Source organism: Phoenix dactylifera, chromosome 5, assembly GCF_009389715.1.
Source record: "Phoenix dactylifera cultivar Barhee BC4 chromosome 5, palm_55x_up_171113_PBpolish2nd_filt_p, whole genome shotgun sequence".
Classification (NCBI taxonomy): Eukaryota; Viridiplantae; Streptophyta; class Magnoliopsida; order Arecales; family Arecaceae; genus Phoenix; species Phoenix dactylifera.
In genome coordinates, this window is record NC_052396.1 from 13320528 (window position 1) to 13345540 (window position 25013).

Below are 25013 nucleotides of genomic sequence, written 5' to 3' on the forward strand. Positions count from 1 at the left end.
GTAGCACACCTGTTGTATCAGTTTGAAGTACAAGTTTTGAGTTGGTGAAGTTTATCTAGAATACATCAAGTAACAAGTTGCAAGAATTGTGCTTGAGACAGGCATTCAAGAGCCTAATGAATTAGGTTGAAATGCATGCAGGGCTGTTTTAGCATTTCTCTGCTCGCAGACCTTTGACCTGTTTGACCGACTCATTCAATCGATGAAATGTGTGGTGGTTTGCCCACTGTTTTGCTCAAAAAAAAAATGAAGAAAAAAAAGAATTAGGTTAAAATAGAAATTTGCATATTCAAAATCTAACCTACTTTTATTTACATCCAACATTTGGATCTAACTTAGATCAAGTCGATCTTTTTAGTTTTAATATAAAAAGGGATATGAGAGCTGGGTTCTATCACTCTGGTATTTAGTCAGATTTCAACCTATACTAATTCTTTATAAAAAAATAATAAGGGCACAATTAGGTTTGTAAAATATTTGGAACTTTTCATGATCTATTATTCTATTAAAAAACAATGCAAAGTCAATTAATATTTTAAACTATGGTATTGGTGAAATAAAGAAGATCAAGATGTGGAAGGTAAGATTTTCTGTTGCAGTTATCGCGTACAGAATAAGAAAGCTCTAAATTCCACCAACTCAAATCCAGGAAGACGGCCTTCTCAAGATTGATAGCCAGTAAAATTTGAATTAGGTGAATTTAAAATTTCAAGATGTTTCTTGAGAAACTTTATTACCTTTAGTAATTCCTGAGAATACACCAACATTCCAGGAGTCAAAGGTTAAAATTTCCTAGTAACTTGGCTACAAGAAGCAGAACAAATTATGTTCATAACCTATAACAATAGTAGAAATTCAAGGTCATAGTACTTTTCAGAATTTTGTAGTGTTCAACAAACATACAAGTAAGTTGGCTTAATCTATTATCTATTCCTTTAATTAATTCAAAGCAACTTGACTCCATGGTGTATTTAAGAAATACTAAAGATGTTGGAAGTTGCGCAGAAGCTTAATGTTGATGTAATGAATGTAACCTCTCTAAGATCTACTGTACATAATATGGACAAAGACTATAAGTTGTGCTACCAAAGAAAGAGAACCTTGAAACATAAAAAATTTGTACGTCTTTCAATTTAAGCCATGTTATGTCCAAAAGGTTGAAGATGTCAAGAAAATCCATTGTAGAGTAATACAACTAGGAGTTCCCTTACAACTTGCTAACTCAACTAAAACAATAAACTAACTTCATTATTCAAGAAGAATCTCCTCTCAGCACAGGAATCAGGCAATAAAACAGCAGAATCCTGTTAGAAAAGTAACTTTTGATGGTCTACTCAAAAGAATTAAATGCCTAAAAGTAAACAATCATCTATCTGTTTTCTTGTTCATTAACTTGCATATCAATGCCTACCACTGGATTCTCATTTCTTTTCATGCTCCAGTTACTAGCAAGCACTTAACTTATCTCACATCTATGTTGTATAGGCCTCAAGAAACCACACTGTTTGAGTAAAAAAAATCTTTGCTTACTTCCAAACACACTAGAGTACATGTCTATATGACTGGAATTTCATATATTTGTAGCATCATATTCCCATATGGTTACTTCAAAACACCTATTCGACACCGATATACAACTGTCATAGATCTAATGTTTTCATGTCAGTTTCCGATCAATTAGCACATGATGGTTGGATTTAAATGGTGAATCAAGTACAAAACATTTGGCTCTTGTGTTTTACAGATTCAAGCCCACATGTTCCCAACCATACCTGTAAGAGCAAGCAAATGATAGATTGGTGTGAGGGAATGATCAGATAAGAACTCCTCCAGTCTTCTGCTTCTTTACTCTGCAAATCTATTACCCTTGCTTGATTAAAAGGTGATGAAGGTGAATGCATAGTAGTTGGCTTGCACCAATGTGTAGTTTATGGATTCTTAATGAATGAATGGACTTGCAATCAGCCATTTCATGAAACTTGAAGTTCTTTTGATTTAAGAAGAATATAAACTGAAAGCATTTGTTGACCAAAATAAACAGGAAGCATCTTACATTTTTGCATGTCTTGATGAAACTCTATGTTCAACTACGGTCATTATTGGTTGCTAGAGCCTGGAGGCTTTTTAACTACACACATAACTCTAACCATCCCAAATGACAATCTTATCAGTAGTCTTCCACTCACTGAAGCAAAGATGTCAATCTTTAATGTAATACCTCTCAAACTCATCAACTTCCGACTCGAAATCTTCTTAAAATCATCGAAATGGTGGAATATGTCCCACATATTGTCCCTCTCTCCTAAACACACTTCCCTCCATAGCCAGCAGTCCTGAGCAATGCTTGCTTAATCTCTTCAGAGCCTATGATTGCCCTCTTCTCCTTGTCCTAACCATCACAAGAGAAATAGACAGATTAGTCATAGTATACTAGCTTAACAGAAACAATCTGATGTTAGCCCTCTTACTTCTGAGCAACAAGCATGCATTCCAAAATCATTGAAGCAGCTGGCAACACACCGTCGGATCTCTAGCCCCAGAGCCTCCAAAGTATTCATTGTAGACAGCAACAAACCCGGCTTTGCCGCACAGCAAATCTCTATCCGGGTGTTCCCTTCTCTCCGTTCGACATCGAACTGCACATGCATTCATACTTCAAACACAGAGCCAGGGCTCAGACTAAATTGCACAGAAGATCAGTTTAAAAGACTGGTTAACTTGGGACTTAGGAGAGTGTCTTCGCAACATCTCATTGGGGTTGATCCCATTGAAGGTGTCCAGTAGATTCAGCTGATCGCTACCAACTTTAATCACTTCTTGCAAGCTCTTGATCCTTTCCAAAAGCTCTTTCACATAGTCAATGGTGTCTCCAAGGATGGATGTCCTGTCCATCTAGCAACATACGCTAGTATAAGCATGCATCAAAGTTCTTGCAGAATTAGAAGACTAGGAAAACAAACAAAGTCGGAGAGATCTAACCAAAAATAAAATAAAGATAAGAAAACTATATTGTGATGTTCAAATTAAATTTCTATTGGATGGAGAAACAAGGGTCTCAATGCCACACCTAGCTAATCTTAGGAACAATGGATCTTAGCAGTGAAAGCCGGTCATTAAGTCGCTTCCTTCGTCGCCTCTCTGCAATTAGATTCTTCGACAGCAAGCCCGCCACCTTCTTCAGCCGGCCATGCTTCCTCCCCACACAAGGTCCTGCACCACCAAAGACTGAAGAAGTATGGACAGTTTGCCTTGGCTCTACCTTGCAGATGCTCTGCTCCCCGTACAAAGTGCTATGGTTTTCTTATGGATCACACCAATCTCTTCATTATCTTGAGCTGAGAGAGAAATGGGGCTATGTGTCATCATGGTGCATGAAGGCTGAAAATCTGGTGCTGATGGCAAAAAGCCACTACCAAATGGGCAGTAGACTTCACTCAGGCAATCGAAGTTTGGCTCAGCTTGAAAGGATAGCCCTTCGAATGGAGCGCAATTTGGTGAAGCTGGGCTTGAGGATTCTGGGAAGCAATCAGTTCCCCCTTCAGTGGAGAAGAGGAGCTCATGTAATTCCTGGGAGAGGTGTCCCATGTCTCCCTCCTCGGAGCAAAAAGCTCTTCTAAGAGACTTTGCTCATCAAGCCCCATCTCTTCCACCCTCTCTCGCCTCAAACACAGCAAAGGAAAGGATGATAGCATGAAGTTGCACCAACCTAAGGAATAATAAATAAAACCTCAAGGAACAATTATTCCTTATAATGAATAAAATAAAGAATGTATCAAGGTATGTTGGATGCATTAGAAGCTATAGAGCCAGAGATGGGAATGGAATCTCCTCTTTCTTTAATCTCTCTCTCTCTCTCTCTCTCTCTCTCTCTCTCTCTCTCTCTCTCTCTTCTTCTCTCTCTCTATACCTCCCTATGTCAATGATTCGATATCTTTTCTCGCTGATATGAGCACTCCTAAGGCCACCATATTTAATTCCCATGCCCTGAAAGCTTTGTCCCACAAATCTGTCGGAACTCAGAAGGACGGGGCAAGAATATGCTTAAAAGTTTAATCAATAGTTGTCACGGCAGCCTAAATAGAGTACTGCTGAGAGGAAGGAGCCTCTTGTCTTGGTTGGCTCTGGGACCACTTCTCATTCCTCAATGCAAGCTCTCTCGGCCTTGTTCCTTGGCTTAGCTTAAAAGGGAAGTAGATGACAATTGCTATAGTGCTCTAAGTCTTATCTTCGATTGTGCCCATTAAATAAAACTATATGCTTTCTGATTTCTCAGGGTCTCTATCTTGCAAGAAACAGAATTAATTCATGGCTGCTAGATGCATAGGCCCACTGAGATATTCGAATCTCGGTGTCGAATATACTTACAGCATTGCACTCACACTACGTATAAGCAGGTACTTGGTAGATGAAGATGGATGACTATTTGGCTCATATTGATGTTATAACTGAGATACATGCTGTAATGTTACTGATCCTTCTTGATAGCAGGTCGCATCATGGACGTACTCTATAGTTTCTGCTGAACATTAACAAGAAAAAAATAGATAACATGCCGTACCCTGCCTTATCCCATAATCTATTCTTCATCTTCACACACTTTTTATTTGTTTATTTGTTGCTAGTTAAGGCCCTTAGGTCACAATGCATTAAATAAACCTACTTGCGGCACATTATGTGGAGTTTTCAGCTATCAATTAACACAATTCCTGTGAATGTTTGAACCACTCAATGAATGTAACCAATTGTAATTTCAGCATTTTCTTGGAATGCAGAGAAGTTGCTGTTTTAATATGACCAAAGGCAGGGCCAGTGAAAACATTATGAAGATGACCCAACAACCTTGATGGTCACTGACAATTTTTTGGACTTCTTGCTTGACCATTTCTGCTATTTTAGCCAGTAAAACGATGTTTTGGAAGTCTTGCTGGAACCAATAAAAGAACTACTGAATTTCACGGCAACAATTAATCATTTTGGCAAAAAGAATTAAGCAAAAGTTGAAGTAACCTGTCCACAATGAAAAGGTCCTACAGATACCATTTTACTTGTTCCATCTCCATTGTTTCTCGCTCCCGACTTGTTGGTTTTATTGTGTAATTCTGAGCCCTAAACAGTCTTCATAATCTCCTTGGGGTGCTGTAATGAGAACCACATCATCCACTTAAAAAAATATTTATAGTTCTGTTTGATGCATGAACACTCCATACTAGAAAAACCATAAACACAAGTCCATGAGCCCTACCAATCCCTTGCAAATATTTAATCTTTGCAAGTTTTTTTTTATACTTTTTAAACGACGTGCTACTCCGGCCATGTCCTGACACGACTGTCAATGCCTTACCGTTCCCAAGAACGGACTTCACCGCGCACCACAATCAATCTCTAGCTACGCGCCACTCCCTCTCATGATGAGAATGGGCTATACCCTGCCACGGCTGTCAAACGCCTTATTGTTTCCAAGAATGGACTCTGCCACGTGCCATAATCAAACTTTGGTTGTGCGCCACTCCCACTCATGAATCATGATGGGAACGGGCCATACCTCCGCCACCTAAGTACCCCTATCGGGACTATAAAGAACCCCAACAGGTAACGCCTATGGGATTTTTGGGCTGGATCTACAAAACTCCATACTAACTTGATCGTCGGAGGGCTCTCACCAGAAACACCGATGAGGCTTTGTGCAAGTACATTGTCGGTCGCAGGAGGTGGCTCTCTCTGTCTTCCTCTGCACTCTGGAAGCTTCCCCTACTCCTCCGGCGTGGTCACCCTCGGGCTAGATTTGAACCACAACACATACAAATAACCATTCTATTAAAAAGTGCTACAGCATAATCATCAAAATAACTATTCTATTTTCAAAATAACTTTAAACATAGAAAATAAAAATAATAACACCAAACATATATTCTACTCAATTTTATAGTTTTACTTTTAAAAGAAGAAAATAAATAAAAGTGATGCCAAATGACCCTAAGTTTTAAATTCTTCTTTTTGTACAATTACAAAGGCCTTCCATGTGGCTGATCATGGCAGCTTAGTGCATTGGGAGTCCTCCTCATATTTATTTTTAAAATATTATTTTAACAGATGCCAGTGGTTATATTTACTCTAGGGCTCTCTATAGCGGCCATTCAACCAAAAAAATAAAAAAAAATCAGTCATGCTCGAAATTAAAGATAAGAACAGTGCATCTGCATTTGCTAAACTACTTCATAAACTTGCTTGATGTATCTCAGTAATGTATTGTTGTCATCATCGTTTTTTTTTTTAATTCGGAATTAAGGAAATGTTACCATCAAGCTTATTTTTTATATTTTCAAATATCAGTGTCCAAAAATAGGATGCACTCATGAAAGCCAAGTTTTTTTCTTTGTTTTCTTGTCTCTATGATCACTCGAACGTGTGCATGGATGCTAAAGGTGAAACCTAGTGCTGGGCTCCTTAGGCTTCTTGGTGACCTTAAGATTCTATAAGTAACCAAAATTTATTCAGCGAATAATAGATGTGGAACTAAATACATGCCTGCATGAGTCCTCATATACTCTTCTCATTTAAGCCTTGGTGTTCTTATCAGGCTAAGAATTTAAATCGATTCAAATCTAATCACAAGCACTACAATCGGCCTGTGATCAGCCCTAATGGATCTTGTTTAAGCTCTGATGTCCTCGTCAGGATAATGATTCAATTTCATTCAAATCTAATCACAAGCACCACGATAGGTCTGTGGTCAGGTTCAATGGATCCATGCTGCAGTCCTAATGGACCAATGCTGCAGTATCCTCTAGTCCACATAGGTTATGGGCCGAGTCCGTTCTAATATCATTTGTCATAACTCGGGATTTTCTCAATCCTATATAAGTACCCAAGATCTACTCAGCGAATAATTAATGTGGGACTAAATACATGTCCGTATGAATCCTCACATAAATAGTTTGCAAGATTAGTGACAGCTTATGCCTAAAGATCTCAAATTTGTAATCCGACAGCGTTGGCTCTGCTAGGATTTACATGCAAGACTTAGGTGACATAAAATTAAAACACTACTAGATCAACAGGTTATTGACTCAAGACCTGGGATTTTAATGGCGATAAGGGCAAAAGGTCCTTTAACCCATAGGATTTGCTTTTCTCATGGGGTAGTTCTATATACACCCCCCCTATTGCTCAGGACACCCCCCAAAAACCAAAAAAAAAATACCCAAACTAACCTTTAGTGTAATTACCATATTGCCCTTGAAATTTTCTCATACACCCCCCTTCCTCCTCCTCCGTTTCGTTTTGAAAAGAAAAAAAAAAAAACCCCTCAAACCCCCCTTAAACCCCTCGATCCATTTACATCGTTTAGGCGATCTTTGAAGGAGATTTAAGCCCCATTCGAAGCATGGACAAGCAACTAGTGATTTGGGACGAAGAATCGGCCGCAAAGGTACGTGTTCCATCTTGTTTCGAATTTTTTTTTTTTTTTCACGGTTCGTGCTCCGTTCGGCACTGGATCGCCGAACAAAAGGCTTCTGTTCGGCTGAACAGTGCCGAACAGAAGCCTTCTGTTCGGCTGAACAGTGCCGAACAGAAGCCTTCTGTTCGGCAACCCTCAACCGAACAGATCTGTTCGGCTGCACAGTGCCGAACAGAAGGCTTCTGTCCGGCACTGTTCAGCCGAACAGAAGCCTTTTGTTCGGCGATCCAGTGCCGAACGGAGCACGAACCGTGAAAAAAAAAAAATTTCGGGAGAAGCCGGCGAGGTGGTTCTGGGAGAAGCCGGCGAGGTGGTCGGAGATCGGGAGAATGCCAGCGACGAGAGGGAGAAGGAGGAACGGGAGGGTTTTGGGCGTTGGCGAGGTGTTTTGGAGGGGAAGAGCGGGATGGGGGGGGGGTTTGGGGGGTGTAGAGAGCAATTTAGGTGAGGGGGTGGGGAGGGTGGGGGGTAATTTAGGAATTTTTAATTTTTTAGGGGTGTCCTTAGCAAATGGGGGGGTGTAGAGAGTATTTAATTTTTTTTTAATTTTTGGGGGGTGTCCTGAGCAATAGGGGGGTGTATATAGAACCACCCTTTCTCATGCTATTGAAAGCCCCAGTTAAAGGGGCCCGTTCGAACCCAGTTTTATTGCCCGAACAGGCTAGTTTTTTTTTTGAATATAAAAACAACGTCCATTTCACAGTGGGATCTCGATCGACTGCTTTCATTCTCTCTAGCTCCGACGCTGCGGCGCTCCTTCTTCCTTCACGGTGCGGAGGGAAGGCGGTCAACAAACGACCGCGGAAGACGGCCGGCGCCGCCCCGGCGCCATCCATCAGGTGTGCGCGCTCTCTCTCTCCCTCTCTCATATTTACTCATTTGCTTCATTCCCTCCACTCCTTTTGCTTCCCTTGTGAAGTCCCCGCTGCCGTCTTCCGATGCGTTGCTGGGAGGATGTCAACTTCCAATTCTTTTTCTTTTTTCTTTTTTTCTTTATCCGCTAAACTTCGTACCCAATCACAGGTTTGTCAGTCCTTCTTTCTTTTCAAATATTCTTCTTCTTCTTCTCTCCTTTGTTTTTTCGTCTCCCCCAAGCTTTCCCTGGTGGAATCGTAATACCCACCTGTTGCCCTGGAACTATAACGATGCATAGTGACGCCGTTTACATGTTGGTACAAATGACGAACTCTTTTCTTGCTTGAAAGCTGTCGACTTTTCCCTTTTTTCGGTGTTAGTTATTCTCTAAATGCCTCTGAGTTGATGCTTCAGTGACTTGAAGAACCCTAACATGCATTAACATGTCCCATGCCCCTTTTTTGTTTTAGTAAATGGCTAGCTCTCATCTTGCTCAGAATCATGACGTGGTCTGATTCTGACCTAATTGCAATTGGTTCTCACCATCGCTCGACTCTCCATGAATAACTCCGATTCTATCTCTTCCCACCTCCCTTATATATATTTAACTTGTTCAATGAATCAGTGCCGTTAGTTAAGTTTGTTTATTACCTTATTATGAATCAGCTCTTTAATTGATGAGTTATGATGTATGAGAGAAAACCCCAATGTAGTGTTTATTACCTTATTATGAATCAGCTCTTTAATTGATGAGTTATGATATATGAGAGAAAACCCCAATGTAGTTCAATGAATTGAAACTATTTTACCTAAACTAATTCGGTTAGGACTCTCCATTCACAGTGATGCAATGATATTTTTGCATTATTATAATACCATGTAATAATAAAGATTAAAGAGTAGTAAAAGTATATAAGAAAAATGCTAACAACTATCATTCTTTATATTTTTTCTGCATATATTTATAATCTTAATTTACTTTTCTCATATACAAATAATTAACAATTAATATATTTATTATGTCGTCATGATGTCGTGGTTCAATTCCAGGTGACCTAACGGTCGAATCGGTGACCTGTGACCCTGTTTCTTTCCAGGGTTTGATCAATGGCCTAGGTTTTAAAACATTGGATTATCAATAATAGGAGGGCCCATGATTGCACGGCTGATGTTAGAGTTTTGTATCATGCTGTTAAAAATGTTGATCTTGACGATATTAGTAGGATTTCGAAATCCAAATTTGTGTCTCCTGAAGCGGTATTTGGAATGCTTGATTATTGCTTTGTCAAAATCTCAAAGGGTTTGGTTGATAAGATTTTGAAGAGGTTTAGCGGTGACTGGATTCCAACATATGGTTTCTTCATATGTCCTGGTACTAAAATAGGCTATAGACATTCTTTTGACTCTTAGGACATGATGGTTGGCATCTAGAAAAATGAAAGTGCTTTGATGTGATGTGGGGATTGATTGTTGAGATGGTTTGGCTTGGGGTTTCATCTCACTATCAATGATGATAAAAGTGACAAGAAGGCTTGCTAGAGCCTTTAGATAGAATTAAGCCATAAAGACCTTTCATAACATAGAGAAATTCTGTGTTAAAAAAGATGCTTTAGCCATGAATGTAGTCTTGGATCCCTTGCGTATGGAGACGACTGTTAAGGACACGTATGATGCCTTTCTAGAGCTAAGGAATGAGATACATATCAATCCAGGTAGGTTTAATGCTGAGCGGTGCAAAGCACGAAAATCCGAAGAGGCTCAATGGACTATGGAGGAGATGAAAGAATTTTGTTTTTATCCTTGTGTGACCACATATACTAGTCTGATTGAATTGTGTTTCATGGAGAAAATTTTTTGAATGGATGATGCTATTCTTGATGAGATGCATGCCCTTGGATGTCCTCGGAATGTTGTGACTTATACCATAGTAACGCAAAGGAAACCCTCAAAACTTTTTGAAGGTTTTTGACAAGATGACGAGGGTTGGTTTCACACCCGAGGCTTCATTGATTCATATACTAGGTAGAGCAAGCTGATGCCAATCATATGTGAGGTGATCTGCAAGAGTGGAATTTCTCCAAACAGAACTAAATAGAAGACCCTGATTTCTGCTGCCCGTGTCACTCCCAAGAAGGGAGTGCTTTGAAGTTGCTTCTGAAAATGGAAGAAAGCTCATGCAAGCCTGACATTAAACACCCCCTACTGAAACTATGTTGTACTAAAAATTGGATGAGGATCCTCTTATATTTGTGGGCACATGTGTTTAAACAAGGACATTAGCCTTGACTTTGAGACCTATTGTTTAAAAAGGACAATAGCCTGCACTTCGAGACCTACCTTGTTTTGGCACATGGGCTATGTTAGAATAAAAAAAATTAGAGCATCCTGCTTGTTTTTTGAGATAATGGTGTCAAAATTCTTTCTTCCTAAATTTTAAAACAAATACAAAATTCAAAGTTGTTAAAGGTGCACCTAAGGTGCAAAGCGCACCAAGGCTGCAACCTTAGCACCTTGCCTTCCTTGAGGTGAGTGACTTTACTTAGACACAGAAAAAACACGTACTTTCTGTGCCTTGAAGTGAAGCCCTGGCGCAAAAAGCCATGCCTTTGTTCTTTTTAATCTCAGCAATCCATTATGTTGCTATGATTAAAATCATGGGGCTTACGTGGTCAAAAAGAGAGGAGGGGCAATAAAGTTATATGACTTAAGGAAATAAGCGAACGGGAGAGATATGCAAATGGAGACCAATATACAGATCTAAGCATAGATTTAGGATACTTGAAACAGAATATCTTAAGCATCAGGAAGGATATATATAGATGAAATCAATTATAAAGTATTTATATATTATTTCTGAACATCTTATCATGTATGAAAATGTACTCAATTTTTTCTTACCCCGTCATTAATGGTGAAAAAGAAGAGCTCAAAGGGGTTCCTCAAGCAGTGCTTGACTAGAAGTGCATATAAATTCACGGAAGCTAATAAAAGATTCCATGAGCTTTGCAAGATGACTGCTGCCACAAAATAGCTGCACCAAATAATGAAGGTCAATTCAGAAGTTAAGTAAACTCATTTATGATCATCTTTCTATTGGAAATTGCAATTGCTACCAAATCTACACATTGTAGTGAGAAGTGACCATTAATTTAATAGCTAAACTACATTAAACCATATTGAAGCAACAAATTTCTGGCATGAGATGAAATATGCAATTTCCAGTAAATGAAGTAATGAGAGTCTTATATAACAAGAGATGCTGAAGAATTTATTTTTATTTTCCAGCAAATGATAATTAAACTTAGGACGAAGAAAAAAGAGTAAAAGGACTAGTGACTTTTTTGAATGCTTAATATGTGAATTAAAAAAAACTTAGAATCAGAAAAAATGATTCATCAAACCAAGACTACCACAGAGCTATCAATGCGTGGTAAAGGGTACCCAAGAAACCCAAGTTAGACTAGTTTCATGTTATACCGACCTATACCACTTGGTTTCTAATGATGATTGGGCAGGAGAAAAGGGTCTCCCGAACCTATGTCGGTACATGAGCTATACTGCATTTTTCTTGGCATACCATATCATATTGGCGGGGTACTGGTATGATACCTTGTATTGTTATAGCAAACCTTGGTTTGGTTGCAGGAAATTATTTGGAAAACTTTTTTTCCTTGAAAAATCTGAAAACATTTGAGTTAATTTTTTGTACAGTATTTGTATAACAGTTATAAAGGTTATTATAATTGATGTCAGTAGGCTTTGCTGTAATTGTTCTAACTATTTTACTTTTTCACTTGTACCACCCTTCACTGCTAATTTTTTTGAATAGATGTCACACATGTTCCTCCAACTAAATTTAGAGTTTGTACCAAAAAGCTAAATGTTGGGTTTTGCTAGGGTTTTCCTCCTCTCCCTTGGCTTCTGTTACTTTTAGGTTTTCACCTCCTTCCTCTTTCTTCCTTTTCTCTCTATAACTGGGATTTCTACAGCTGTCATGGGGCCTCTCCACATCCCTAGGTTGTTGATCCAAGAACTGGCTGACTTGAGGCTCCCCTTTCTGCTAAACTTCTCCGCTTCTTTTGCTATGAGTGGAAACCTTTCAGAATCCCCTGCTTCCGTTCTTTAAATTTTATTATCTTTTAACTGACTTTAATATAAAGCAGACATTATGAGCTTCTCACAAGCACCCCTTCCCTTGAATTCTTCATGGCCTTCTTTATCATTCTTCTCAAATATAAAAGAGATTAAATTGATTTTCTTTTCTTTTAGTATTCATATGTTTCCATTTATTGCATATGGTTGCTAATTTGTGCAAGATTTGCTAGCATCAATGCTAAGTATGTTTTATTGATTGAATAGTCTACATGGATTTGTGGTCTGTACTTTTTCCATTTTTTGAAACTTTCACATAATATGAGAAGCTAATCTCGCCAACACTTCCAGGGCAGTGTTTTGGTTATTACCATCAAAAGGCATGCTTCTTGCTAGCTAAGGAGCGAGTTATGAGCTTTACTTCTCCTTTGTTGTTTTGGCCTTCTTTTGTATTCTAGATGCTGTATCAACATCCTTCAAGTTAGAATTTATTATTAGCTGCACTTGGGATCTTAATGAGCAACCCTGTTAGCCATTTGAAGCAGTTTGCCTTACATATTGAAGGACTAAAGGTCTGTCATTGTGCAGAGGGAGTTGAAAGGAATCAAAGAATTTTTGAAAATGAGAGATTTGCAGCTGTCACTTAACCAAACCCAGAGGGTAAGGCTGCAGGTGGCTCTCCAGCAGCTTCAGGACCTTGCTTCTCAAGCTGCTGCTTATTCCTCGGTCACCATTGCTGACACAATCCTTGTCAACAATGAAGACGGTATTCTCAAGTAAGATAAGAAGCCACAATTTTCTTTTCTTTTCTTTCCTCCTTCTTACACCCAATGGTTTATTTTCATCCTCTTTTTAATTTCATTTTCATTATCTTTTGTTTTAGGAAAGAATTTTGTGAAGCAGGTTTCTGATATTAATTTTATACTTCTTCTACTGTTGTATCCTTTATGCTTCTATTTTTGCTTTTGTCTGTTATGATTTTCTTGGACATTTTTTGGTCCTTTTTCTTAGTCTTTATACAAACTAATGGAAACCAAGCAAGAGAAGTTTCTCCTCATGTTAGGTTTCTTGCATATGATCATTTTGTATATGTTGTTTGCGTTTTCTGGTGTGTTTGTATGACTATTTCTTGTGTTATTTTCTCTTTGCTCTATCTTTTGTCTTAATTCATTCTTGGAATGACTTGGCACACGATGTGGATCTTTTGTTATTAACTTAATATCTTTAATATGGGCAACCTGAATAGTATTTCCTTTCTTATCTTTCAACTTTTTTTACCTATCCGTACTGTTTTCCTTTTTAGTTCCACCTTGGTAGTGCTATCCGACTCACACTATTTTTTCTTAATATATTGACTTTAAATCTCATCGTTGCCTTCATCTCCATGATACGATCAGGGGGCATGGGACGTCAGAACTTGATGGTCAAGTGGTTGCCACTTTGTGTGGTGTGGTGGAGCGAGTAAATAAACTGGTTTATGTACGTGCTCTAAGAGCCAGGTACTCATACATCCATGCCCTTTAGTATCAGTTTCAAATATATTCTTTCTGTGTTTTCTAAAATTGGTTTAGGTTTCAAAATATGGAATGTGCACCAATCTCGGTGGTCAACATGTTCGAAAAAGCTACAAAATTACGTGATTTTTTTTTTCTTGAAGCTTCATATGCCTAAAGCTGAGTTCTTATTTGAATCTAATAATAGCTGCCGAACCACTTTATTAATTAGCTGATTTGATGACTTTGAGAGTTTCATCTCAAAATTTACTCAGCATATTGGCTGAGATAAGCTCCTTTCAATTTGTTGACTAAATTAATTTTCTTCTCAAAATTTGTGAGATATGTTGTTAAAATTCTCCCTAAACCAAATAATTCCAATAATCCTTAAGTGCTATCCTATCTCTCATTTTGAGTCATATACTTTGGGAACTAGTCGAATCATCTATCCCTTTTTATCTACATATATTATGATAACTCCGAACCTTGAAACTTCATTAGGCCTCATGAGACTGAATGCTTGTTTTTGCAGGTACAAGCCAGAGGTTGGAGATATTATCGTTGGCCGTGTCATTGAGGTCTCCTTTTTATGCTATTTCTAGTTTTCTCCCCTATTAATAAATTGAAACAATGTGCTGTTGATTTCTGTGTCATTGTTGTTGATTCATGCAAATTGCCTCCTAAGGTCTTTGTTGATTCATTATGTTCTGTTTATGCTTTGACTGATTGTTTCATTTTTTGCTTTTTCAAGATCGCTTTTAAACGTTGGAGATTGGAGATTAATTTCAGTCAAGATGCAGTATTGATGCTTTCATCTATGAATTTGCCAGATGGTATCCAGGTAAAAATGACATCTTATTTTATTTTTCATGAATCAAAAAATAAGCCTTTCTAAGAATGTCCATGTAAAATTCATGACATGGGACAGATGCTTTATAACAAGAAAGTTGGAAACTATTAGTTAAAAGTTTAGTCGCATTCGACATGTTTGAGAAATCAAACTCAAATATAGGTAATTCATGCTACTTAGTGTGATGATTTAGCTGATTTTATTAATTATTTTAAAGTCATGAAGTTAGAAACTCTGCAGACAACTCTTATTTTATCTTGCCCTTGATTTTCAAGTTCTGAGGTGGGTGAGAATTAGAAACTCTTATTTATTTTGGTGTATGACTTGCTGAAGATTCCTCTACCCTCAGAAGTAATAACAACGATATAACTCTCTCTAAAATTGTGTTTTCTCAAAAAAAAACTCTGAGAATGTTGACCAGCTTAACAATTCCTAACAGCTCCATACTTTTTCTGTCTACCCATGTTGTAGAATATAATTTATGGCTTGAGTTTATGGTGATTTCTCATGAGATATCTGTGGCAAGATTTATGTAATAATTTCGTATTAAAGGAAATGACAAACAAATTTGTTTTGTCGTGTTCTGTGCTTGTAGTGTGTTGTCCCTCCATTTCAGTATGTCTACATCATTAAAATTTTTAATCTGGAGCTCATGAACTGTTTAATAGCCTCACCTAGGAAAAATTCTAAATACAATTTTTGAACACTGAAGGTTGTGGAAAATGCTAATAAAGAAAAAAATTTGCAGATTAGAGTTGTTATATAAAAAGGAAGATTGAATTAAAGTCGGCCATCATGTTTTATGTTTGTTGTTTAAAAGATCATCCAAGATGGACATATTAATAGTTTTATCCTGTGGTTAGAATAATCAGGCAATTCAGTTGCCTACCAATATCACTGGCTTTTACAAGCCACAAAAAAGAATGCACAAATACACAAAAGTTCAAAACTTCTTAACCTGTAAGGAAAATTGTGTAAGTGCGTAAATTGTTGTCTGAAGATGAGACCTATTTTTCATCATTGTTATTATTTTCTTTTGGAGAAAAAGGATTAGAATCATTGAAATGAAATAATTATGAAGAGTACATGAATCTGATAATATATTTCAATATGATGACTCAATTATTAAGGAAATTTTAGGTCATTCTAGGTGAGTTGATGGATGTTGACTGCGATAACAATTGCTATATTTGCTAATCTTTTCTTATGAACGAGCTGTGTTTGCTCATTGGTGATGTATTGCAGAGTTCCAGGTAAGCAAATTGCATCTACCATGTCATTGCATTAAAGAGATGACTGTTGTTAGTTGATAATGAATTCCATCTTTATTTACCTTGTACTATTGCACTCTATGAGTTTTTCTTTTTCTGAGTCACTGCCTATTTTTTATTACTTCTTGAGGTCAGTTAGTCTTGTTGATTGCATTGAAATTATATCTGGCCTTTATGGTTGCCTGGTGCTGATATTTGTTATTATATTTTTGTGTGTAACTGCTAGAGGCGGAGAACTGCTGTTGATGAACTCAACATGCGTAGTATCTTTGAAGAAAATGACGTAATTTGTGTAAGTATTTATGCCCTTTGCTTGCTATGCAAATTTTGCAAAATTGTTTCTTTTAAGTTATTTTACAGCATTTTTATACAGAATTGTTCCATATGCTTGAAGAAAAGAAGCACACTTGGATCAATTATGTGATTGAGAACGTGATATTTTTGGATTGGTCTACGATGATATTTAGAGTGCTAGCATTGCTGAACAGTTGAGGTTTTGCTTTCTTTAGTATTTGATGCTATTATTTTTTCCCTACTGGGATATTAGCAACTTAAACAGAGTTTACTTCAATAGAATCAACCCTTTGATTTCATAAGTTACTTCTAATGCAAATATGCTAAAAAAGTCGAAACAAGACATTGCAATAATTAAGCCATTATGGTACTTTAGAATCATGCTGCTTTGATTATGGAGCAGTATCAAATACACTCAACCATCAGAAGACACTCTACTAGCACCATTCCGTGTCACCCATCCTACTATAGTTATATATTCTTTTGTTCATCTTAAAAGATGCATTGTACCAAAATGATCATCTCCTGGCTGTTAATTTTGACTAAGTTTTTATTTTCTCTTGTATTTCTAATAAAGTTACATCCCATATACTTCCTTTCATTATTAGAGAATTTAATACGTTTTAATTTTTGAAGGATTTATTTCTATAGTCAATGTGGCATTCAACTTGATTCTCTGTTGTGTAACAACCGTACACACACCATAGGACCTTCTCTTGCATGGGAACAAGGAAGCCTACAATATACAAATATAAGGTTGAACTTTATGGGTCAGAAAACTAGGAATGCAGGAGTGAACTAGCCTGATCTCATCTCTTAGCAGGTTACTATGTCTACATTCGGGTCCTGGATTTGAATGGGTTAATATCTAGATTCCTATATCCTAAGCCAACTGCATGAACTGCAACCATATGCACGGACATCTTACAGATGTTTCATTGCAGAATATTGTTGGACTATCAGTGTCAAGATTTGCTATTAGCTTTTGGTGTTGCTGGTAATCAGTATGATCAATGGTAGTTGATTGTTTGCTTTTTTTCATTGTTCATATATAACTCTCAGGCTGAAGTTCGTGGCTTCCAGCATGATGGAAGTTTGCACCTTCAAGCTAGAAGCCAAAAGTATGGAAAGGTATATTGTCCTTTAATATTCCTGTTTTCCCCTACAAAGCTTAAAAGTTTTAAATAGAAATACGTTTGGAATATGACCTAACTCTTTGAAAAATTAAATCACAACATCAGAAAAATGGCACATTCTTATTTGACCAGTGCAGAATGATTTACTATGTTCACATGTTTTGTGGGAAACACATGTTAAACAAGGATGGGTTATTGGTATATTTTCTTTTCTGAGACAGAATAATGCTTGTTGCGGTGTTGCTTTTGATATAAAGTTAAGGAGGATTCATAGAGCTTGTTCCATATAGTTATGAGGAGGCTGTTAATTATTTGTTTAATTATTTTTCTCTTAAGAATAAAAGAGATTAGGACTGACGAACTACTATGTTTGGTGAGAGAACTGGGTTAATTTGGTTAATGTGATTTTGAAGGGAAATGCTAATCAATCAGGATAGTGGCGGTACCCATTTACTAGAGTAAATGTGATGTATATAAATATATAATCACACTGATTATACATAGTTAATTTATGAGCCATATTATGTGGCTGAACAAAATGGATGATTTGACAATGATTCTAAAAATGACGGTAATCTCAGAGAACCTGTGGATTTATGCCAAGAAAGTTAATGATGCAGATTATCATCAACTTGAATGTTTGATACCAATACCAAACGTTGGGCACCAATGCCAAGTGAGGTTCAAGAACTTGGTTTTGGTTTAGTCTTCAGGTGATGCGCATTAACGTTTGAAACTTCTGTGGTTTCTATTGTTTCCAAAAATAAGAAAAGTTTACAAGACAATAAAGAAAACATCACACCATTTTTGAGTTGTTACATTGTTTGTGACATTTTGTGTATTTTCTGGTGGATTCATGCTAGCAAAAGAACTTTTGAAAATCAATACAATGAAAAAAATACTATGTTTCACATTATTGTTGAGTGTAACTTACCATTTTATTATTTGATAAATGACCATCTGCATGTCTATGAGATCTAGGGTCTGAGGTGTTCAATCTTGTGTGAAAAAGGTCTACTTTTATCTATATTCTTCTAGAACTCAACATCAAAATAATTCGAATATTCTCAAAACTTGCAAAACTGTGAGCTAAATCTTTAAAAAATGCTTACTACAATTCAAGGAAATGAAAAATAGCACAGTAGCCCATTTATAGATGTATTTGAACCTATAAGTCAGTTCTGGATGAAAAATACAAAACAATTAAGTTTTGGACTGGTTGTTGCCAAAACCAAAATGCTTGGTTTCAATTTCAAATTTACAACTAAACACTGAAAAGGGCCAGGTGTCTAGGTAACCTAAACTTTACTATTCTTCAACAACAACTAAAAGATGAGGTGAAGCACTGGGAAGATTATACAAATATATAAAAATGTATATCTCAATATAATCAAATTACTAGACTATGTTAACCATAGAAGATGCTTTTTATTAGATTAAATTTCACTTATGCTTTATAACGATAATGAAAGAAAAAAGTTGTGACACTTCACTATAAGTATCAAAATATTGAAATCAGTATTGTTACGCACAAGAAATTAACAATTTTTCATTGGAGTGCCCTTAAATAGGATACTCTAAAAAGCCAAGCCAAATGCCAAACTTCTTTCTGATATGAGTTGGATACTTCTGTTCTAGAGAACTTAGGATCCTTGTTCTTGTCCTGTCCAGGTGTCTAGAAATGTCAGCACTCCATACAATTCTAAAGATTGAAGTGTCTATATAAGACGGATGATGAGTAACAAGAAAGGATTTTGGTGGTCACTAAGAAAGGAAGGTGTGCATAGGTGGTGAATTTCAGTTGTTCATTACAGGGGTATTTGGATGCTCCAAGCTCTGCCTAATGCTTACCTATAATTTGTGCGGAGACGGTCCCAAGCCTGGATAAAGAAGGGTTGCGGTAGTGTTGACACCTAGTATAAAACTATAGCCACATCATATGAGATTGAATTCTAAGAAAACTATTGGGGCATTCTCTATTAGCAATATGCTCCATCGGATCCCGGGTTTGCTGAAAAGTGGGCAAGGGTTAACTAGGATATTCCTTAGAAGCGACATGTTAGTTACATCGGTACACGGATGTGATAAGAAGTAAGCAAGGGTTCTCACATTTTAATAGATAGATGTGGGTAAAGAAATTAGTCTAGGAAAGTAGGATATGTTTAGCAACTTGGAATATAGGATCCTTGATAAGAAAATTGTTGAAACTAGTAGGTACAATAGTTAGGAGGAGAGTTAGCATAGCTTGCTTGCAAGAGACAAAACGAAGGAAGTTGGTAAGGTAGGTGATAAACTTTGGATACAGGGAAAGATAGGAATAAAAATGGAGTAGAAATTATTGTAGATAAGAATAAAAGATGAGGTTATAGATATTAAGAGAGTAGGAGGTAGAATAATCTCGATAAAATTGGTGTTATTTGAGGAGTCTATTAATATCATTAATGCTTATTCTTCTCAAGTAGGACTGGATGACGCGACAAAGCAACGCTTTTGAGAGGACATGGATGGATTAGTTTAAGAGATTTCTAGTGGAGAAAAGATATTTATTGGAGGAAATTTGAATGGACATATGAGGAAATATAATGTAGGTTTTTAGAGGAAATTTGAATGGACATATGAGGAAATATAATGTAGGTTTTAAGAGGATGCATGGAGGGTACAACTTCGAAGATATAAACAAAGAATGAAATGCTATTTTGGAGTTTGCAATGGCATATGACTTAGTATTAGCTAACACCTGCTTTAACAAGGAATCTTATATGATAACTTTTAAAAATATGCATTATACTAGTCAGATAGATTTCTTCCTAACTAGAAAAATTAATTAAGTTTCATGTAAAGATTGTAAGGTTATAAAGGATAAGAGTTTGACCACCCAACATAGATTGGTAGTTTTGGATGTATATATTAGAAAATGGAAGAGAATAACTAAAGAAATAAGAATTCAAGGATAGATGATAGAATTTGCAAGGAGAGAAACAAATGGTTAAGGATAGAATGTTGAAGGAAGGAAAATAGAATCTATATGGAAAAATTAATACCATGTAGGAAGACATGACTAGCAGTATTAAGAAAGTGGTTCTAAAGATATTAGGAGAATCCAAGGGAAAAGAGGCATCCGATAAGGAATCTTGGTGGTGGAATGAGAAAGTTCAGTTGGCGGTTAAGGCTAAAAGAAAGTGTTATAGATGATTACTAATATGTAGAAATAGAGAAATGTATGAAAGCTATTAGATGGCTAAGAGAGAAGTTAAGAAGGCAGTACCAAAGGTTAGTTTTAAAGCAGATAAAGAGTTATATCATAGGTCAGAAACTGATGGGGAGAGATATTTATAAGATTGCAAGACTAAGAAAAAAGTAAACTGGAGATTTGACATAGGTTAAATACATCAAAAAAAAAATGTAATCATGGCGCAATTTGCAACACACGGGTCTATAATAATTGCGCACACCAAGGAATTCCCATTTTTCAATGAGTCTTGGTTTATTTTTCTAGTCTTTCATGTCTAGCATTGAAAAACTATACACTTCCTTTATGTTTGAGATCTCTAGATATGCTAGCATTACTATAGATACATGACATTGTTTCTGTCTGCCTTTGGATGCATGAAACTCTTGTACCATGTTTAGACAGTATTCTGCCAAGTTTGCTGAAAAGTTATTAATTTTACTTTAATCTAAGTAATCCATGATAATTCTAATAATTGTATCTTTATCACTTATTTTTCTTTTGGTTGAACACTGTGTTGTCAATAGATTCTCTTGGAATAAAATTTAATATCCAATGGTTTGGCGATGGCTTTCTTTTGGCAGCTTGAGAGGGGTCAATTGCTTACGGTCCCAGCATATTTAGTGAAGCGGCGTAAGCAACACTTCCACCATCTGGAGCAATATGGCGTCGACTTGATTCTTGGATGCAATGGCTTCGTTTGGGTGGGTGAGCACTTGAAAACTGGAGAGCATGACATGCTTGACGACCAAGAAAAGAGACCAGAAATTAGCAAATCCAATAAGATTGATGAAGAAGAGCAAGAGCGGACTTTCACTCCTCTGGAAGTAAGACAGCACATATGTGGGATTGCCAATGCTGTCCGTTTGCTATCTGCTCTGGGCTTCATTCTAACAGTTGAAGCAATCAAAGACACCACCGAAGCTGGTGTCTCTTCAAATATCGAGATAAAAGACATGCTAGGACCAGAATTTTATGTCCAGATTGTAGAGAGAGAGGTCCAACGCAGAATATCATTGTTAAGGAAGAAGGGCTGAGTGCAGGTTGAGACTCATGCACTGGATTTCAGCTGATTCCTCCCATAGGAAGGACACATTCCCTATAATAATGAATACATTCCCTACAGATCTTTTGCATGCAACTTTCCTTTCTCTAATTGTTTGTTATGATTCGGATAGCAGTTCCTTATGATTCGGAATAGAGATTCTTTCATCTCATACCCCTATAATAGTGGTAAAGGGCTTTGAGCACCTTCCATGAATGGGACGGAGAAAGAGACCTTTTCAACTTGAAGCTTTCTGCTCTATATGGAGTTCTATTGATAAGAAGTGCTTTGATGAAATTGAGAGAATTGGACATATTTCTTCACCATGGATTATGCATACTGGGGAGGGTGGGATGCTGTTGTTTTGTAGCATCAAATTTTACGCTGAAAACCAGAAGGCCAACAAATTAATCAACTTGAGTGAACAGGTGTTCTTGTCCCAACAATTATTTGGATTCATTGTCCATCTACCATTTTTGTCACAGCTACCATCCATTGATTATTAGCTAATGAATGCATTTAATTCTTACCAAAAAGAATTGAATGTGCTCTACATGGAGTTCTATTGGAAAAAAGTGCTTTGATGAAATGGAGAGAACTGGATAAGTTTCTTTTCACTATGGAATATCTATACTGGGGATGGTGGGATGCTGATGTTTTCTAGCATCAAATTTTAAGCTGAAATCCAGCAAGTCTGACTAATTTAACCAACCTGAGCGACCAGGTGGATTCTCCTCACAACTATTATCTGGATTCATGGTCCATGTACTATTTCTGTCTCAGCTACCATCCATGATCCATTAACGATTAGCTAATGAATGCATTTAATTCCTACCAAAAATAATAGCATGCATTTAATGTCGCACTATTACGCCCAATGGGACAGGTGGACGAGCATCTTTGGCAATGTGTCAAGTTTCGTGCCATGTGAATACTTTTATTTTAATAAATATACCTTTCTATTTCAAAAAAAAAAATGAATATCCTTCTATGCTCACCCACTTATGCACAAAATAAATAGAATCCTACAATGTTGAATTACCATGGGATATCATAGTACTCAAGATACAAGATGAAGTAGCATTCTGCAAACATCCTAGCATCTCGACCGGCATATTCTGAGAAGTCGTTTGTCTCAATTATTAAAATGGAGTGGCGCATCTCATTTTATAAAAAAATAGAATAGTCTTATCTCACGAGATTTAAAATTTTCTGCATTTGTTGCTTGACTCGTCAAGCCTTTGGTGTGGCAGTCAGTTCTCCTGCTCGGGTCATTACGGATTTGAAGAGGTCACTTGACTCGCTGAGCCTTCGGCATGATGGCTGGTTCTCCTCCTCGGGTCATTATGGATCTAAAAAGGTTGCTTGACTTACTGAGTTTTCGGCGTGGTGACCGGTTCTCCTGCTTGGATCATTATTGACTTGAAGAGGTCGCTTGATTCGCCGAGCCTTTGGTACAGCGGCTGATTTCCTGCTTGGGTCATTATGGACTCGAAAAGGTTGTTTGACTCGTCGAGCTTTCAGCGCAGTGGCTGATTCTCCTGTATGAGTCATTACGGACCTGAAAAGGTCGCTTGCTTGTTGAGCTTTCGACGCGGCGATCGGTTCTTCTACTCGGGTCATTATAGACCTAAAAAGATCGTTTGACTTGCCGAGCCTTCGAAATGGTGGCTGATTCTGCTGCTCGGGTCATTATGGACCTGAAAAGGTCACTTGACTCGCTGTGCCTTCGGTGCGGTGGTCGGTTTTTCTGCTCGGGTCATTATAAACCTGAAAAGGTAGCTTAACTCGTGGAGCCTTCGACGTAACGGCCGGTTCTTCTGCTTGGGTCATTATGAACTTGAAAACGTCGCTTGACTTATTGAGCCTTTGGCGTGGCAGCCGGTTCTTTTACTCAGGTCATTATGGACTTGAAGAGGTCGCTTAACTCGCTGAGTCTTTGGTGCGGCGGTCGGTTTCCTACTTGGGTTATTATGGACCTAAAGAAGTTGCGTGACTTGCCGAGCCTTAGGTGTGGTAGCCAGTACTCCTATTCGAATCATTATGGATATGAAAAGGTCGCTTGACTCGCCGAGCCTTTGGCGCTGTGGCCGATTCTCCTACTTGGGTAATTATGGACCTGAAAAGGTCGCTTGACTCACCGAGCTTTCCGTGTGACAGTCAGTTCTCCTCATCTTGATAGTATGCTCCCCCAGGTATCTCTAGGGTTGGCTCTTAGAGGAAATCTGAGTAGGCTCGGTCTTGAGAAGGCCCCGGGCGTCCTCTGGGTGTCTCTGTTTTTGGGGCACTAGCGTCCTCGGGGTGTTCCATGTTGAACTCAACTGTCTCAAAGACAAACAAAACGAGAGAATTTTTATTGATAATGAGTTCAGGCTACAATGAACCTTATTGATGATAGGAGCGAAGGTTGTCGTAGCTCTAAATCTGTGGGATTGGGGCACCATCGAGGTCCCCTAATTTTTACGCCGAAGGCTTCTAGTGGTTGGGTTCTGAGATTTGGAGTAAAGCACCTTATACTTGGTCACGTTACCCAAGGTGGAGAATTCATACTGGAGGGAGTACTCCGTGATTGCTCTGCTAGGGGTGCCAAGCGTGGGAGCAACCCCACTACTCCCCGGACTCAACGACCCATCCACACGCATGACTCATGGCCGCTCCATGGTCCTCCTATTGTGAAGTTTGGTTGCCCGAGGCACTGCTGATGATGGTGCTGATAACACCGGCCATCAGGCGGTTGTTGATTTGTTCTGGGGTCGGAGGATTAGAGCCAGGACGAGCGCCCCTTGGTCAACTAGGTGCGCATGTACTAGTCTAGCCACCCGCACCAGATAAGTGCTTCGATTTCATCCTTGAGCTGGGCATACTCCTCGGTGTCATGGTCGTGATCCTGGTGGAAGCGACATTGTTTCTTCTTGCCCATCTTGGTTACTAGGCTCCTCATCGGATACGAAGGGTGTAGGTAGCCTCGACCCGCGATCTCCATGAGATTTGGGCCCCCAGGGCGGTGATGGGGATATACTTCTCAATTTATGAGAAGAGCTCCTGGGCCGCCGTAGGCTCTTCTCGCGTCGAGGTGAGACACTTCGACACTCTTTTCGCCCCTCGTGATCCCGTTTGGCCCTTGGGGAGGTCTTCCGCCCGTAGATTTGTGGAGGAAAGCCATGGCTTCTTCAGCGTTGGCATACTTGTTGGCTTGTACCAATATTTTAGCGAAGTTGTCGGGGAAGCGCTTTTCTAGGGAGAAGAGGAAGGTCAATGGCTGGAGACCGCTCTTCATCGCAGACATTAA

General features: G+C 38.1%; 1 protein-coding gene and 1 pseudogene across 2 annotated transcripts; one reads left to right on the plus strand and one right to left on the minus strand.

Annotated features, from left to right (window-relative positions):
- Positions 1-1617: 1617 nt before the first annotated feature.
- On the minus strand, positions 1618-3585 carry LOC103703855 (annotated as a pseudogene).
- Positions 3586-8169: 4584 nt separating this feature from the next.
- LOC103699821 (exosome complex component RRP4 homolog) lies at positions 8170-21820 on the plus strand. 2 transcript variants are annotated; one of them, XM_039126830.1, is made up of 8 exons: positions 8170-8298; positions 12995-13182; positions 13804-13905; positions 14432-14477; positions 14651-14740; positions 16247-16312; positions 17377-17445; positions 21264-21820. In XM_039126830.1, exons 2-8 carry the CDS (start codon positions 13028-13030, stop codon positions 21714-21716), a joined length of 981 nt encoding a protein of 326 aa, XP_038982758.1. In that variant the 5' UTR covers positions 8170-8298; positions 12995-13027; the 3' UTR covers positions 21717-21820. The 2 variants fall into 2 exon arrangements, with proteins under 2 accessions (XP_038982758.1, XP_038982759.1); XM_039126831.1 differs by lacking the exon at positions 17377-17445.
- Positions 21821-25013: the final 3193 nt, after the last annotated feature.

Excerpts from the sequence above, each read along its gene's own strand:
- LOC103699821 (XM_039126830.1), top strand. The coding sequence starts at position 13,028 with ATGAGAGATTTGCAGCTGTCACTTAACCAAACCCAGAGGGTAAGGCTG. Across the intron at positions 13,183-13,803 it reads AATGAAGACGGTATTCTCAA|GGGGCATGGGACGTCAGAAC; the intron begins GTAAGATAAGAA and ends TGATACGATCAG. Across the intron at positions 14,741-16,246 it reads ATTTGCCAGATGGTATCCAG|AGGCGGAGAACTGCTGTTGA; the intron begins GTAAAAATGACA and ends TGTAACTGCTAG.